General features: G+C 38.5%; 2 protein-coding genes across 9 annotated transcripts; one reads left to right on the top strand and one right to left on the bottom strand.

Annotated features, from left to right (window-relative positions):
• Positions 1 to 314: 314 nt before the first annotated feature.
• Positions 315 to 12,170, bottom strand: st14b (ST14 transmembrane serine protease matriptase b). 4 transcript variants are annotated; one of them, XM_083665083.1, is made up of 19 exons: positions 11,809 to 12,170; positions 8,533 to 8,692; positions 6,648 to 6,778; positions 6,398 to 6,468; positions 6,064 to 6,248; positions 5,736 to 5,771; positions 5,370 to 5,604; positions 5,044 to 5,186; positions 4,849 to 4,946; positions 4,615 to 4,724; positions 4,180 to 4,313; positions 3,982 to 4,086; positions 3,693 to 3,800; positions 3,479 to 3,595; positions 3,130 to 3,252; positions 2,777 to 2,960; positions 2,302 to 2,573; positions 2,048 to 2,184; positions 315 to 1,950 (listed from the first exon to the last, which is right to left on the bottom strand). In XM_083665083.1, the coding sequence occupies exons 1-19, from the start codon at positions 11,851 to 11,853 to the stop codon at positions 1,789 to 1,791; spliced, it is 2,556 nt and encodes an 851-aa protein (XP_083521209.1). In that variant the 5' UTR covers positions 11,854 to 12,170; the 3' UTR covers positions 315 to 1,788. The 4 variants fall into 4 exon arrangements, with proteins under 4 accessions (XP_083521209.1, XP_083521210.1, XP_083521212.1 ...); XM_083665084.1 differs by having other exon boundaries at positions 2,888 to 2,960; XM_083665086.1 differs by lacking the exons at positions 315 to 1,950; positions 2,048 to 2,184 and having other exon boundaries at positions 2,410 to 2,573; positions 2,884 to 2,960.
• On the top strand, positions 10,593 to 15,300 carry defbl2 (defensin, beta-like 2). Of its 5 annotated transcripts, none has more exons than XM_083665089.1 (5): positions 10,593 to 10,652; positions 11,921 to 11,997; positions 13,862 to 14,013; positions 14,460 to 14,571; positions 14,864 to 15,300. In XM_083665089.1, the coding sequence occupies exons 3-5, from the start codon at positions 13,956 to 13,958 to the stop codon at positions 14,883 to 14,885; spliced, it is 192 nt and encodes a 63-aa protein (XP_083521215.1). In that variant the 5' UTR covers positions 10,593 to 10,652; positions 11,921 to 11,997; positions 13,862 to 13,955; the 3' UTR covers positions 14,886 to 15,300. The 5 variants fall into 5 exon arrangements, with proteins under 5 accessions (XP_083521215.1, XP_083521216.1, XP_083521213.1 ...); XM_083665090.1 differs by having other exon boundaries at positions 10,642 to 10,744; XM_083665087.1 differs by lacking the exon at positions 10,593 to 10,652 and adding an exon at positions 12,133 to 12,182 and having other exon boundaries at positions 11,918 to 11,997.
• The last annotated feature ends 390 nt before the right edge of the window (positions 15,301 to 15,690 follow it).

Here is a 15,690-nt window from a genome sequence, read left to right as displayed (position 1 = left end):
GCCTTCCGTTCTGTCTAACGATTTTGACAGATTTGGGCTGCAGGCCCTCTCAATGCCACAGGCCCCTAACATTCATTGTAATAGAAGTCTGTGGTTCATTGTACAAATCAGGTACAGGTTATACATTAAGGCTAAGGATCAGTGACGTTTACAGTTTTCTACACCAATATGGAAAGGGCCATTGAAAGGCCAGGTAGCTGTCTCTGAATAAAAGTTTATGGGAACATATTCTATACAGCTTAGTACACATAATAATTAACGCTATCTTTGTTAGTCTATGTCAGGCTATGCAAATAATACAAGTCAGACATTGCCCATACAAAATAATTTCATTTAATATCATTGACACATAGTTAGAGGGTTACACAGTTAAGGCACATTGTGGAACTGCCAAGCTCATTCTTTAGATCACAATCACAATTCATCAACCTGAGAAGACCTGATAATACACAATAGACATCCATTAAAAGACATCCATTAAAAGATTCACAAAGTTTGAGCAACCCATGTGTGAATTCTTATGTCATATAACTAAGCAAAGTTGACTCTCTTACACCACTATGTAAAAATATATCTCATACAAACTTAAAATAAAAAATATTCAAACTAGGTTTCAAACTACTCTATGCCTACATATAGAAAATGATTATGCATAATATACACATTTGAATATCAACATCTGATGAAGATTTCCGAAGCTAAATAATAAAAAAACATACTGAAAGCACCAGAATGGCTTAGACACATAGTGAGACAGAGGAGAGGAGAGGTGGGAGACAAAGGGGTTCAGAACTTTTAGCATAAAAAATCTATAAGCATTTATGGACACTCCAGGTTTATGCTTAGATAGAGACAAACAGTTCAGACAGGGTAAACAACTGCACTGTAGACTCACTGACTGTGCCATGACAGTTCAGTTTTCTGTATTTCGCCATTCTGTTCTGACCACAGTATGTGACATAAGAAGCTTGGGGGACACAAGAAGTGGGCATAGTCACATGAACATGAACTTGTTCAAGGTTTTATGATACAACAGAAACAATGCAACATGCAACAACTGATTTAAAGACCTAGACAGGAATTTAAAGTACCATAATATACTGTACACACAAATGCAATTGTTTGTTAAATTGACATTGATTGTTAAATTGACACAATATCTGGGACACACCACTGAACAGTAAAAAGTATAAAATAATACGAATACATACAAATATAATAAAATAGTAATTTTAGATTCTCTGAACACCGTAGGCTCCATGAAGAATGTTCCTTTATCATTGAAAACTTAAAGTACTTTTCAATCAGACTCTTTCCCATCAGAATCTGGGAAATGTAAATATGTGCCAATAAGCACATTATACAAATGATTTAACTCTTTAACTAATCATACAGGGTTGGTTTGAATGAGATCTTTAAGGAAGTCAAAATTACAAACATTTGACAGTAAATGTGCTCTAACACTTTTATCAAGCTCATCTAGCCAGTAAAATGGAATACTGGGATAGTCTTTTTTTTGGTTTTACAATGATCTCAGGAATTTTAATTGAATATGGCTGCATATCCACATATTAAAAGTTACTAAAAGTATGCTTATGTATAAGCAGTATAGTGCAACTGAAAAATAAATATAAACCAAATAAACAAAGTAGCCTCACGTGAACAAAACACAAAAAGGAGCTTCCATGTTAATATTTTGCATGTTCACAGGTTTACAAACACCTGAGGGTTGAATGTTGTTCAAGCATGTTCTCCATGATGCATCCAGCCAACTGTGTTCCCAGTCTGCTACACCCCAGTCTTCTCCTTTATCCAGCTCCGGTATTTGGTGACACGAGTGTAGATGCCAGGCTTGTTCCTGCGGCCACAGCCGTCACCCCAGCTCACCACTCCAGCCAGGAAGTTGTGTCCACTGGCACCTGTAGAGGACAGTGGACCTCCAGAGTCTCCCTGGCAGATATAGTAGAAAGACAGCATGACAATATAGCACAGGCATTAAAAAGTTGAGAACCGTACCAAGAAATTGAAGGTAGTGGCTCTAACTTACCTGACAGGCATCCACTCCTCCTTTCAGTACACCTGCACATAACATGCGGGGAGTGATCTGTCCATCCATGAGGCTATTGCACACTGTATCGTTAATGATGCGAACCTCTGCCTTCTGCAAGATTGATGCTACACTACCTGGGCACATTAAACAACACTCAGGATCAACAGCAGTCAGATGGTAACACTGTCAAGTGTGTTACTACAGAACCATGTGAGGGAAAATGCTAAAGCCAAACATCTTATTAAACTCACCTCCCTCTCTGGTGGCCCCCCAGCCAGTGATCCACACAACCTTGCCAGCAGAGAAGTCATGTGTGGCAGAGGGCAGGCAAATAGGCCAGATATTCTGGTTGAGGGTGACAGGACTATCTAATTCCATGAGTGCTATGTCATTGTCATAGTTGGCGGTATCGTAGTCAGGATGAGGGATGATCTGTTTTAGGTTCCTCTTCACTGTCAACTGGTTTGACTGGCTCTGAACGTGAAGCCCAAGGTAAGCCTCCCATTGGTCAGCTCGAGAGTACCTGTTTTAATACACTCATAGGTCATGATCCTCAATTGTCACACAGACCACAAATCCATCAAAGCTGCACAAAAAACAGAAGAGACTACATGAATAGTACTTAGAGCAGTGATTAGTGAGTATAACTAGCAGAGAACATGGCTAAAATGGGGAATGGTGTGTCAAATGTAGCAAGGGTGAAAGAGCAACATTATGTCAACATACTTGACTTTGTGATCATCCTGGACGCAGTGGGCAGCAGTGACCAGCCAGCGATTGTTGATGACTGAGGCTCCACACACATGGCCAGACCCTCGGATATGAAGGCTTACTTGCCAGGGCCACTCTCCCTCCTTGGAGATCTGTCCACCCACAATACGGGAGCTTCTGTAGGGCCGTACTCCACACTCTGCACACACACACACACACACACACACACACACACACACACACACACACACACACACACACACACACACACACACACACACACACACACATTATTATTTGCATATTACTGAATTCAAGGTTAGAATGAAAAAAAAGATCAGCAGGGTAATAATAAAGATTATGCTTACGACAATCTGCCTCGTCTGAGCCATCCTCACAGTCCTCTTCCCCATCGCACTGTGGGTTCAGCCTTGTGATGCACTTGCCATTCTTACACTTGTATGTATGCTCTGAGCATTGCAGAACTATAGCTGGATATCGGAGAGGTAAGGGGTTAGTCACACAACCATGAATACTGTGAATATTCTGATAAAATAATACACCAAGCACACAATGAGTGGAAATCTTGTTAAATACAAAGTATCATCATAGTGTTCTCCCCAGATGTACTGTATGTGTTTCAAAGTAAACATTTCCTTATTGTATTCGACTTTAATTAATCTAAGAAAACAACTTACAAGTTAGAAAAAGACTTACATTTCTCACACTCTGATTCATCGGAGCCATCAGTACAGTCTAATTGTCCATTACACTTCAGCTGCTCTGAGATACAACGACCATTTCGGCAGGCAAATTCTCCTGGTTTACAACCGCCTACAGAGAGGTTAACATTTAAAAACACAGTGGTAACAATGATAATATAATCTGAAGTGTCAGCCCATCACCCCACTGATGTGTTGTGTTGCCTTACCACAATGTTCCTCATCTGTGCTGTCCCCACAGTCATTGACACCATCACACTGCCAGAATTTGGGTTTACACAGACCATTTTTACATCTGAGCTGAGACTCTCCACACTCTGCACAGAGACAAAACATCAACTAAGATGACATGTTCATTCAAAACATTCTGAATGTGCTCTTACATTGACATATTGCCTTTTGGATTACAAAGCTGACTCTATAAATCATAAGCACATTTAGACTGAATCACTCAAGAAGAATAGACTTGATAGAACTTTCAGGTAGGCCTGTACTCACTACAGTTGTTCTCATCGCTGCTGTCTCCACAATCGTTCCATCCATCACATTTCAGATCATTGGGTACACAGCGCATGTTGGTACACTGGTACTTCCCTGGGCAAGCTTTTGAAAAATAAAAAGTAAATGGGTTATAGAGTCTATTCTGTAGATATTTGTTTTTGGTACTATTGATTTACAAGAGCATTCTAGTCTTACGATCAGTTGGCACAAAGGCTTCAAATTCAGCAGAGAAACCTTGATCCACATAAGACATGTCAGAGTTGAATTTCACCACAATCTTGTTGGCTTTGCTGGTGACCACAGTGCCGTAGGACTTGTCTCCACATATCCTGCAACACAGAAGGGCAAAAGATTACAGGATAATCAGAAGGGGACATTTGCAAACCAAGAATGATTTCAAATTGCACAAAACATCACATAACATCAGAATGGTACAGTATTTCATTTGCATTAAAATATATGACATATTGCAATACAATCACTGACAATTAGGTGCTATTTCATAACAATAGTATCAATCAATCAATCACTAAGAGCTTCATAAATTTAATCAGTTAATCTAATAACTATCAAGTAAGTATTCTTGCACTTTTAGGATTACTACAGTAAGAGTATCATATGAAGACTCACTTGTTGTTGTTAACCTCTACATAGTCCTTAGGACACATATTGTTGTTCTGTCCAGGCTCAGACATTGACAACTTGTTGAACTGTACCTTGACAAACTTCCCTTTTGGGACCTGAAAGATAACAGGCTTGGAGCTTAATAAAATAGATCTTCAAATCACTACTCAAAAAAGGCAAGGGACATACTGCATGTGTTGGGATGGAGTGTAGAAATGTAGTGAAATGAAATATGTTTACCTCAATGTCCCAGACACACGTGGTAAGAGGTGGGTAATGGGAGGGAAAGCTTGGAGATGTGAAGGTTCCATGTAGTCCGGATAATTTACCGCCACAATCTACACAATACAATAATCAGATATTGGTTATCATAGCCACTGGGGACACGGCATGATATGCACTACCACGCCTACAGTCTACAGTAGTCTTTTGTACCTTGGCTCCTGAGAGGAATCTGAGAATAACCAGCCCTGAACCCAGGGAAGTTATTCTGCTCATTGGTGACCAGCGTTAACAACATCACGTTTCCAGAGGAAATGAAAGACAGGGGCTCATTTGGAATGTAATATCCACATTTCCTGAACAGAGAGAGAAATAGGTTTTCACTGATACAAACAACTGCACTTGAACTCATATGAGGCAAGCATCTATGAGGACATTTTCCTTGGAAACATTTTGATTATGCTTGCTATATTCACTTAACTACTATGATTTGATGTATTGTAAGTACTGAGAAAATGTCCAAGGGGAGTATTACTTACTCTGCCATGACACGCTTCTCAATGGGTACCAGGGAATCATACACTTTAATGAAGTCATTCTCACAATCCTCCTCCAGGTTCAAGGTGTCAAAGTCCAGTTTAACCCTGTAGCCTGGGTCAGCCCGCAGTCTCCACTCCATGTATGTGCTTGGAGGGTATGGAGAATCAGGAAAGCCAGGTGACTGTATTGTGTCCGTATGACCATTGCGGGTGTGATTGGAATATGAATAGCGGGCTGACAGATGGACATACAGACAGATAAAAAAGATAAAACAGATAAACAGATAAAAAAGGTTAGCCAAATACACTTGGATGGACCTGAGACATCCAAAGATAAAGCAGAAACCGAATTATGATGGTTCTCACCTTTGAATGTTGTCTTTGTCATACGTGCATCTAGAGCTGAAATTGAGACACATACAGTATGAGAAAGTAGCACAGAGAAAAGCATGAGTCTGGTTTGATCAGCCTTGTACAGTATGTCCCATATATAGCTATAATGCACTATTGGATTCCTGCATTTACAGCAGGAGTTACACTAATCCTGTGAGTCTGACTTAAACTTAAGCATAATTGTCTTTGACCCGAGAAATAGAAACTGTAAACAAAATGTAATAGAGAGTATAGTAGGTAGGTACAATACAGTACCATGTCACATTCCAAATCCCAGAATAGAGTTAGCCGTATACTGTACCTCCAGACATCACATTGTTGATATGAAGAGGAGTGCTCGACCTGGCGGCCATTCGCCCCTGCTGACCCACCATCGGATCCATAGAGCCAATAGCTTCATCCACTGTAGACTCTAGACGTATTGGCACGTTAAACTCAGACATGTAATAGGCCACCACACTGTCCTCACTTCCCCCACTGCCTTCACTGCAATGGACAGACACAACGTGCATACATTCAGACTAGAATAAAACAGAGACTTGTCATAATTGCTTGATAATGTAAACATCTACAACGATCTCTGCAAATGTCAAAGTGAAGAAGAAGAAGGAAGATATTATAAAGGGGGAAAATACCTGAAGGCTTGCACTGTGGATTCCTCAAAATACTTAGACAGTGTTGTCATTTTAAAGTAGATCGTTTTCAGCTGAAAGACAATGCAACAACACTTAATACTGTGGCCTCCAGAACCAGATGTGAATAGAGGAGGATATGGTAAAAACAGTCACAGACTCTACTAATCCTTTATCTAAGAAATTGTCAACTAGTGACAACTTGTGGCTGTAGTGTACTGGATTCATAAAGATGATGATCACTCTGTCTTACCTGTTTGGTCACTTGCATGGCCAGATTTCTGAACTCTTTGCTGTTGGGATTCTCATAAGCGTTTATAAATTTTTGGTTGGTGATACTCATTGAGCCGATGTACATCTTTCTCACCCTCACATCTCTACGCACTGCAACATGAGGAGAAAGGGGAGTGAGCACTCGAGTGACTGTGTATAATATACAGTATATGTATGTATGTATGTACAGTTAGGTCCGGCAATATTTGGACAGTGACACAATTTTCATAATTTTGACTCTGTACTCCACCACAATGGATTTGATATAAAACAATCGAGATGCAATTGAAGGGCAGACTTTCAGCTTTAATTCAAGGGGTTGAACAAAAATGTCGTATGAAACGTTTAGGAATTGCAATCATTTTTATACACAGTCCCCCATTTTCAGGGGCTCAAATGTAATTGGACAAATTAACATAATTATAAATAAAATGTTAATTTTTAATACTTTGTCGAGAATCCTTTGCAGGCAATGACTGCCTGAAGTCTGGAACCCATGGACATCACCAAATGCTGGATTTCCTCCTTTGTGATGCTTTGCCAGGCCTTTACTGCAGCTGTCTTCAGTTGTTGTTTGTTCGTGGGTCTTTCTGCCTTTAGTTTTGTCTTCAGCAAGTGAAATGCATGCTCGATCGGGGTGAGATCAGGTGATTGACTCGGCCATTGCAGAATATTCAATTTCTTTGCCTTAAAAAACTCTCGCAGTATGTTTTGGGTCATTGTCCATCAGTACTGTGAAGCGGCGTCCAATCAACTTTGCTGAATTTGGCTGAAGCTGAGCAGACAGTATATCCCTAAACACTTCAGAATTCATCCGGCTGCTTCTGTCTTCTGTCACATCATCAATAAACACTAGTGACCCAGTGCCATTGGAAGCCATGCATGCCCATGCCATCATACTGCCTCCACCATGTTTTATAGATGATGTGGTATGCTTCAGATCATGAGCAGTTCCAAGCCTTCTCCATACTTTTTTCTTCCCTTCATTCTGGTACAGGTTGATCTTAGTTTCATCTGTCCAAAGAATGCTGTTCCAGAACAGAGCTGGCTTTTTTAGATGTTTTTTGGCAAAGTCTAATCTGGCCTTTCTATTCTTGAGGCTTATGAATGGTTTGCACCTTGTGGTGAACCCTCTATATTTGCTCTTGTGAAGTCTTCTCTTTATGGTAGACTTGGATAATGATATGCCTACTTCCTGGAGAGTGTTCTTCACTTGGCTGGATGTTGTGAAGGGGTTTTTCTTTACCATGTGAAGGATCCTGCGATCATCCACCATTGTTGTCTTCCATGGACGTCAAGGCCTTTTTGTGTTGCCGAGCTCACCAGTGCGTTCTTTTTTTCTCCGAATGTACCAAACTGTTGATTTGGCCACTCCTAATGTTGCCGCTATCTCTCTGATGGATTGTTTTTGTTTTGGCAACCTAAGGATGGCCTGTTTCACTTGCATTGAGAGCTCCTTTGACCGCATGTTGTGCGTTCACAGCAACAGCTTCCAAATGCAAATGTCACACTTGGAATCAACTCAGACCTTTTACCTGCTTAATGGATAAAGAAATAATAAAGGAATAGCCCACACATGTCCATGAAACAGCTTTTGAGTCAATTGTCCAATTACTTTTGGTCCCTTGAAAAAGAGGGGGCTACATATAAAAGAGCTGTAATTCCTAAACCCTTCCTCCAATTTGGATGTGAATACCCTCAAATTAAAGCTGAGAGTCTGCACTTTAAGGCCATAGACATTATATAACTGTAAACAGCTAAAATAACAAAAACTGTATGTATGTATGTATGTATGTATGTATGTATGTATGTATGTATATAAGGTTCAGTGATACTTGGAACAGAGGGGGTGGACCAGTACTCACAGTGAAAATGCCAAACTAGCAGTCCTGTCGTGAGAGCAATGACTGCTGCCAAAACCACAAGGCCAATCCCAAAACCAAGCTTCTTACTAACTTTCTTTTTCTCCAGCTTCTTGGAGTCTGATGCTGGCAGGAACTGGGTGTCTGTGTCCCAGTCATTGTCCTGAAGGCGAGAGAAAACATTTATATTGTTATCCCATAGTTAGATCTGGCAACTTTGATTGACACAGAAGATAGGCTGATTTAAAGGTAGACACTCACAACTGCACAAGAAAACCTTTGACGCATGGGCTCTGTTTCATTGTATCTTAACATGCTCTATTGTCTAGTCTGTTTCATCTCCATTTTTTTCCAGTAGATAGAATGTATGCACAGGAGAACACCCACTCCCGCAAAACATCATATTTTGTACCAGCAGTACCTCTCTTTGCCTGAACCGATAAAATTTGTAATTTTCTGATCACCAAATTAACACTTGACACCAAATAAAATGGTTTGGAATTGTTGGGGAGTAACGGAAAATACATGGGCTCCAATGGAGATTTTCCAAAAAATGGCTTTAGAAAATGATTTTAGATATTAAAAGACAATCTGACTTATTTCCAATCAGAAATTGGTCTAAAAGCTGTGCTATCTGCCTCAATTAGCATAGTGCTAGCAGGTTTTAAAACCAGTGCTAGCAGGTTTTACAATCAAAAGTGTAGTCTTAGAGACAAACCTCTGTGATTATGGCATTGTCTATATTTCATTATCAGTGGACAGATAATTTAAGACAATTAAAGATTGGGCAAGGCACACCGTTTTTAAGTACATTTGGGAGATCTTTAGCTTTTTAGCTGTATTACTTCAATGTTAACTGTCCTTAATGCTCCTTACTGAGGTGTGCCCTCTGCTGCCACTGCCATAGGAACTGCATGTTTTACTCATTTGAACGGGAAAGATAGGGAGAGGAATGGCTGTCCTTAAAAGTTGTGGTTTTAGCCAATCAGATCACATATTTCTCTGAAACTGTGTGTTATTGTTTAATTAAACACATCAATTGATGAATGTGAATATTAAATAATGTATGTGTCTTGTATTGTCAAACTAACTTGTCAAACTAAACACAGTCATCTGTTTTTGGGTGTGGTTTTAAGCTGTCAAAAGAGTTGCGCTGCAGCAAGTATTTGGTTGAACCAGTTTAATGGCAGAAAAAAAACTCCCATATCAGCACTGACAGTGCTCATGGTATCACACATCTTCTAATTTATAGTGTACATGCCCCACAACCATTTCACAGCCTCTAGCCTCATTGCCATTTAGTCTCACACAGCCTACAAGATTTATTGTTCTGCTGCTCTTTTTTGTAAATTTGTTATTGCTATTTTGTTAATACTTTGCTATTTTGTACATTTCTTGTCAATATTTGCTATTTGTTTTTATGTCAATGCACCAACCTCACCAAGTAAATTTCCTGTATGTGCAAATATACTTGGCCAAATAAAAGAATTCTGATTCTGAAAACTGAAAACTGGATTTCAACCAGTGCAAGTCGGATCCTGCCTCCTTCAACAGTCAATGTTCAGAAAATCCACACCCATCTTGAATCCATCTATTACAGGCTAGTCCTGAAAGAACCAAACCCTCTTTGAAATCAACTTGAACATGGCATTTTGTTGTAAAGGGAGGAGCAGGATTCCATTGTAAAGGGAGGAGCAGGAGCAAGTTTCTCTTTTCTAATGTTTATCTATGACTCAGTGCTATTATGACACTGAGAGGAATGCTTGTTACATAAGAGAGAAGAAACAGCTATAGGTAATGGCTGGATAGATGGTGTCATTTGCAGTTGTGGATTTGTGTTGTAGTGGATTACTATAAATTAAATCTACTCTATTACATTTTCTTGGTGTGGAAAGATAAGCATAGCATTCAAAATGGTAACATTTCAAAATATTTTCTGTCTCTAAATGTGAGCCTGCAGCAAAAGAAAAACCATGGGAAGTTGGAAAAAAAGTGATGGCAAATGATAACAGTAATGATAGCAGCAATGACATACACATCTGACATCCCAGACATACTGGACAAGTTCAACAGACAGACCAATCAGGAACCACAACAGTTCAATTGTGTAACCTCAGAAACAGGTTAGATTACTAATGTTACATTCATTGCAGTGTTGTAAAACAAATACTTGTTACTTGTTTTGATTTACTTTTACCTTATCAGTCACAGCACAGTAGTACACAGTGCAGTGAGTATCAGTGAGAAGCTTTTGAATTAATGTTTTGATATTATGTTAAAATCCTCAGATGGTACTTTTAGGGTGTAAACAAAATTCTATATTTCTATGCTTCCAATGTTTCCTGACTCTGTAAAAAAAAAAAAAAACTTTTATTTGGCGTCAAGCGTTAATTTGGTCATCAGAAAATTACAAATATTGTGGGGTCAGGACAAGAAAGCTATAATTTTCTCAATTCAGCCTATGGTGAAAAAAATGTATTGACTAACATTACATTTGGCATGTAGAACTTGTTATGGCACTGCTTGTGTCATAAACATAGTTTTAAAGTGATTTTAAAGATTTTGGGCATGTGAAATCATGGACAACATTTTGGGCCCCTTTCGCCAACATTGATTTTATCTCATAAACTATTAAAGATGCAATCTGGTATTGATATATACTTTTTTTTTTTTTTTTACTTTGAAATTAATAATATACAGCCATTGATTCTTGAAGAATATAACTTAGAAATCCCTCATTGGCTTAGTTCAACTATCTTACCCCATCAGAACCCAAAATATAGGCTTGTTTTACTCTGTTGTTTGTAAACAATGTAATTGTAAACAAACACTAGCTTCAAAACAATCATTTTGATCTCATAGATGGTCAGTTTTTACATCCATAGCTCGAGAGAGGTTAAATTTCTCCAGCTGCATCCCTCAGGTGATGCTTTATTGTTTTTTGAATCCCAGATTGCCCCTTTAAAGTGTGTACATTGTAAACAAAAACAAAAAAAACCAATTCTGTTGTTATAAATTATTATAAAAGAAAAAGTATTAGCCTATCTTTTGAAAGACTGTGGCTTTTTTAATATGTTAAGTATTGGGGTCTGACCAGACCCATGTAGGCGAAATATGTTGGTAGTTTGAGTATTTTGCATTTATGCATATAAATACATCATTTGGGATTCATTGAAAATGAGAGCAACATCAAAAGAAAAACATGTTTGTGTCATAGTGATCACGTAGGCTTTTAGACTATGCATAGCCTACAGTAAAGCATTGCGATAAGAAAAATACCTGCGATTTTGGGTTGAACTTCAATCCAGAATCCAACACATCCATGGCAGAGCAGTGTTGACAATCGACCCCAAACTAAATTGTAGTGTCCACTTTACTGTTGTTTCACCAGTTTCGATCAACTTCTGTTAGTCTTTATGGTGGCCCATTGTCTTCAATAGGATGGTGACGGCGACAGGTGTCTCGCAGGTAAGCTGTGACCAAAGTACTCCCGTCGAATGGGATATGAATTTACAAGACAAATTCTGTATTCTATCAAATGTGCCGAAAGCGAATTAATCGCAATGCTCACTTAGCGTAACTGATTAAACAAATCGTTTCTAGGCAGATTGAAGTGACAAGAGGGCGAAGCGGCGCCAGTACTTCCTGTACAGGTGATACTGAAGGTGGTGGTGGTGGTGGTGGTGGTGGGAGGGGGGGGGGGGGGGGGTGGGGGGGGGGGAAGAATGGCAGGAAGAACGAGAAAACAGAAGGACTTGCACACGAAGTATCTACTCATCCATTATATGCATTAGAATTAGGTTTCCACCATATTCAGTTTAAGCCCATGGTTATTACCCCAGGCCAATTCCCAGTATTCCTAGTATTCCCAGTGTTTATTATGAGCACTACAATACATTAGCTTCAATAATGTTGGATTGTATGACAGTGTTGATTATGATTATGATTCTGTGGTCACATTTTGAATTTCAACAGCTTGGGTTCAAGACAGCTACACTTTCAGGGATAATCTTCATTCTTTTACTTTTTGAATATTCAACAGATGAACAATGATGATATAATGTCCTTATGGTTTTGGAATTACCTTTGGAAGACAAATGAATATCAGTTTAAATGTATGAGTTGTAGACCTATTAGTAATACATTTTACATTTTTACATTACATTTATGGCATTTATTTTATCCAAAGCGACTTACAACAAATACATTTGTCTAAGTAAGTGAATCATCACTATCACTATATCCATCAGTCATCATAAGAAAAAGTAATCTATGCTAGGACCGGGGCTATTGGCAGTCACAATGCTAGAAGAAGGAATAATAAAAACAAATATATATATATTTTTAATACCAATGATTAAATGGTAATTAGTAATGTCTGAGTTTGTATACTGTTTATCAAATGGCAGATAAACAAATGGCATTTAGACCTAATAAATGGAAATCAATGAAGAGAAGTAGTCAAGTAGTAAGATTGGGAGTTCTGAGGGCATATACTTTTCATCACTCACTCACAAACTGTGATGGAGGGCCAATCATAAGTAAAACCTTTAAAACCCCCCACTAATAGTGTTGTCTGTTTTACCCAACAGCACTAGAGGGCGTAGTATACATGTACATGTGATTGTGGGCTACATGGCTACTATTGTTGTCCAGTTAACAATAGCCCCTGCGTCAGAGCAGTGTGTTTTGTACAGTTTGATTGCAGTTTGACAGCATCAGCAGTATCACATAAACTACCGCCATATTTAGACGTGGCCAGAGCAGTGTACTGAAAGAGCAGCACTGAAACACAGTGGAAAAGCCAGATAGCTGGATATGTTGTTTATTTATTAAATAGAGTGTACTTCACCTTAAATTGTGTGATCAGACTTGGAGGCCTCATTCTTTTGGGGGAGTCGTTTATAGTGAGGGTTTTGCTCATTCTTCTTCTGACTCACTTTGCTGGACTATGCTGCAGCTGTCCAGACATACAGGTTTATGTAAGTACATGTACATTGCATAAGGAAGTAAACAGATAACTGTCTCCCACATTTTCTTCACAACATGTTGATTTTGACCAACATTTCTTTGTTAATTTTAGACTGCAGGATTCATTTTACATCTATTCTGGGTTCAGTATAATCATACTATAGAACAGGTTACAAAAATAAAATGTTGTTTAGAGCTTCAGATCATGAATATTTCCCTCTAAATGGGATCACATATGAACCAAAACGGCCCTACATTTCCAAGAATCTGCAGCTGCTATGTCAAGTAAGGAAATAGTACCCACTTTTACCCCAAGAGACACCTCTCATTGAATAATACTCCGCGATTGTGATTTGGACAGTGCCCATCGACTCCTCCCCCTTGGGTGAAATACTGTATAAATGCAGGATCAGCCCTGGCAACTGCACTGTCTGAGAACTTAGTGGCGCCAAAACATGAAGGGATTGGGCTTGGTTGTCCTGGTACTTCTCCTGATGCTCTCAGGTGTTGAGGGTAAGCAGTGGATACTTTTGCTTTGTTATGGTGGTGCAGGTCTGCATTACATGATGTGTAAATGTGATTATACTGTAGGCATACTGGTAAGCTTGTTAGTGTGCATTTGGAGAAATGGAACAGAGTATTGCAAATGGTTTATAAAAAGCTCTTGAATTGTTATTTTACCATTACATAGGTTGTTGCAATTTATGGTAATGGTAAATTATAACCTTAAGTTTTGACAACCTGACATAGGTTACATTATCAAATGATTATCAACACCTTAATATATGGATATGTAATGTATTTTGCCCAATATCTTTTGTATTTGAATCTGAAGGGAGCATTTGATGCAAAAGCATTATAGTCATCAGCCATATCTAAATGAAGAATATAGAAATAGTGTGTTGAACTGTTTATTTCTCTGTTACTTATTACTTGATCGTTTTACTGTTATCTAACAGCTGATGATGCAGAGATGCAATATTGGACGTGTGGTTATAGAGGACTCTGCAGACGGTTCTGTTATGCCCAAGAGTATATCGTTGGACACCATGGTTGTCCACGCAGATACAGGTACATGGATTATTTATTATGGAATGTATATATAACTGTGGTGAAATAGTGTGTTATTAAGTGAGAGCCCCTTAGTAGATCAGCTCTGTCAGAACTCAAGGTGTTATGGCTATGGGCATGGCCACCACAGTAAAGTATGGGTGTTGTTGACTTTTGTTATTATGATATAACACTTTCTTATCCTTTTTTAATTCTTTAAAATTCTGATGAAAATCTTTGAAATCTACAGCACTAAGAACTGTCAGAAAGACTTTTGCACAAGCCCTCATTGTGTTTTGTTCATCATTTGCAGGTGCTGTGCTGTGCGGTTTTAGCAATTACCAACAAACTAATACCTGCAGGACATCTCAAGCTGAGGACTGATCTGCTTCACTGAGTTAGACTGAGTTGACAGAGGGTACATTGCTCTTGCATAGAAAAAGATTAACAGAGGACATGATATGATGGAACTAATCATGAAGATTCCTTTGGAAATACTGTGATTAAATTGCCTACTTTTTGAAAATGTAGATGGTAAATATTATTATATTTAATATTACATATTACACTATTTTGTCATGGAATCTGAATTTGTGTATCTGTACATATGTAGTAGACTTCAAAAGACTGCTTTGTTTACAGTAAATTGAACATGACATGGATAGGTAATGCAAATAAAATTAAGTTAATTTGAAAAGCAGTGTTAAAACAGAATTTCTCTCAAACACTGTTGGATAATAGTTTCCAGTAAACAGTTTTCCATATCTATTATTAATGCATTGTCAAACAGTTTATCTGCATTTTGGAAATTAATTGTTGACAATAAATGCTTAATAATTAGTCGTTGGTTCCTGTTTTTTGTACACATTACATCTGATCTTAATCTGGTTTTAGATTAATATCTGCTGATTAAATCTGATGATGATTAGTAAGTGCGTTTCAGGTGCTTCATTGTACATCATATGATCGATAGTTACAACCATACTGTAGATTGGTGCATTATCTACACCTCTCTGAATTGAACCAATGTAATAACAGGCCCACTGAAGTGTGCTCTATTGTTGTTAACTTGCCTTCCATTTCTCCACTTGGGTTTACTTTCTGCAATAACAGCATGCAAAGCGCTCAGTTAAGTATGGC

The sequence above is a fragment of the Argentina silus genome (genome assembly GCF_951799395.1).
Source record: "Argentina silus genome assembly, chromosome: 2".
Lineage (NCBI taxonomy): Eukaryota > Metazoa > Chordata > Actinopteri > Argentiniformes > Argentinidae > Argentina > Argentina silus.
The sequence above is the reverse complement of the archived record's forward strand: the minus strand, read 5'-3'. Positions and strand labels throughout refer to the sequence as shown.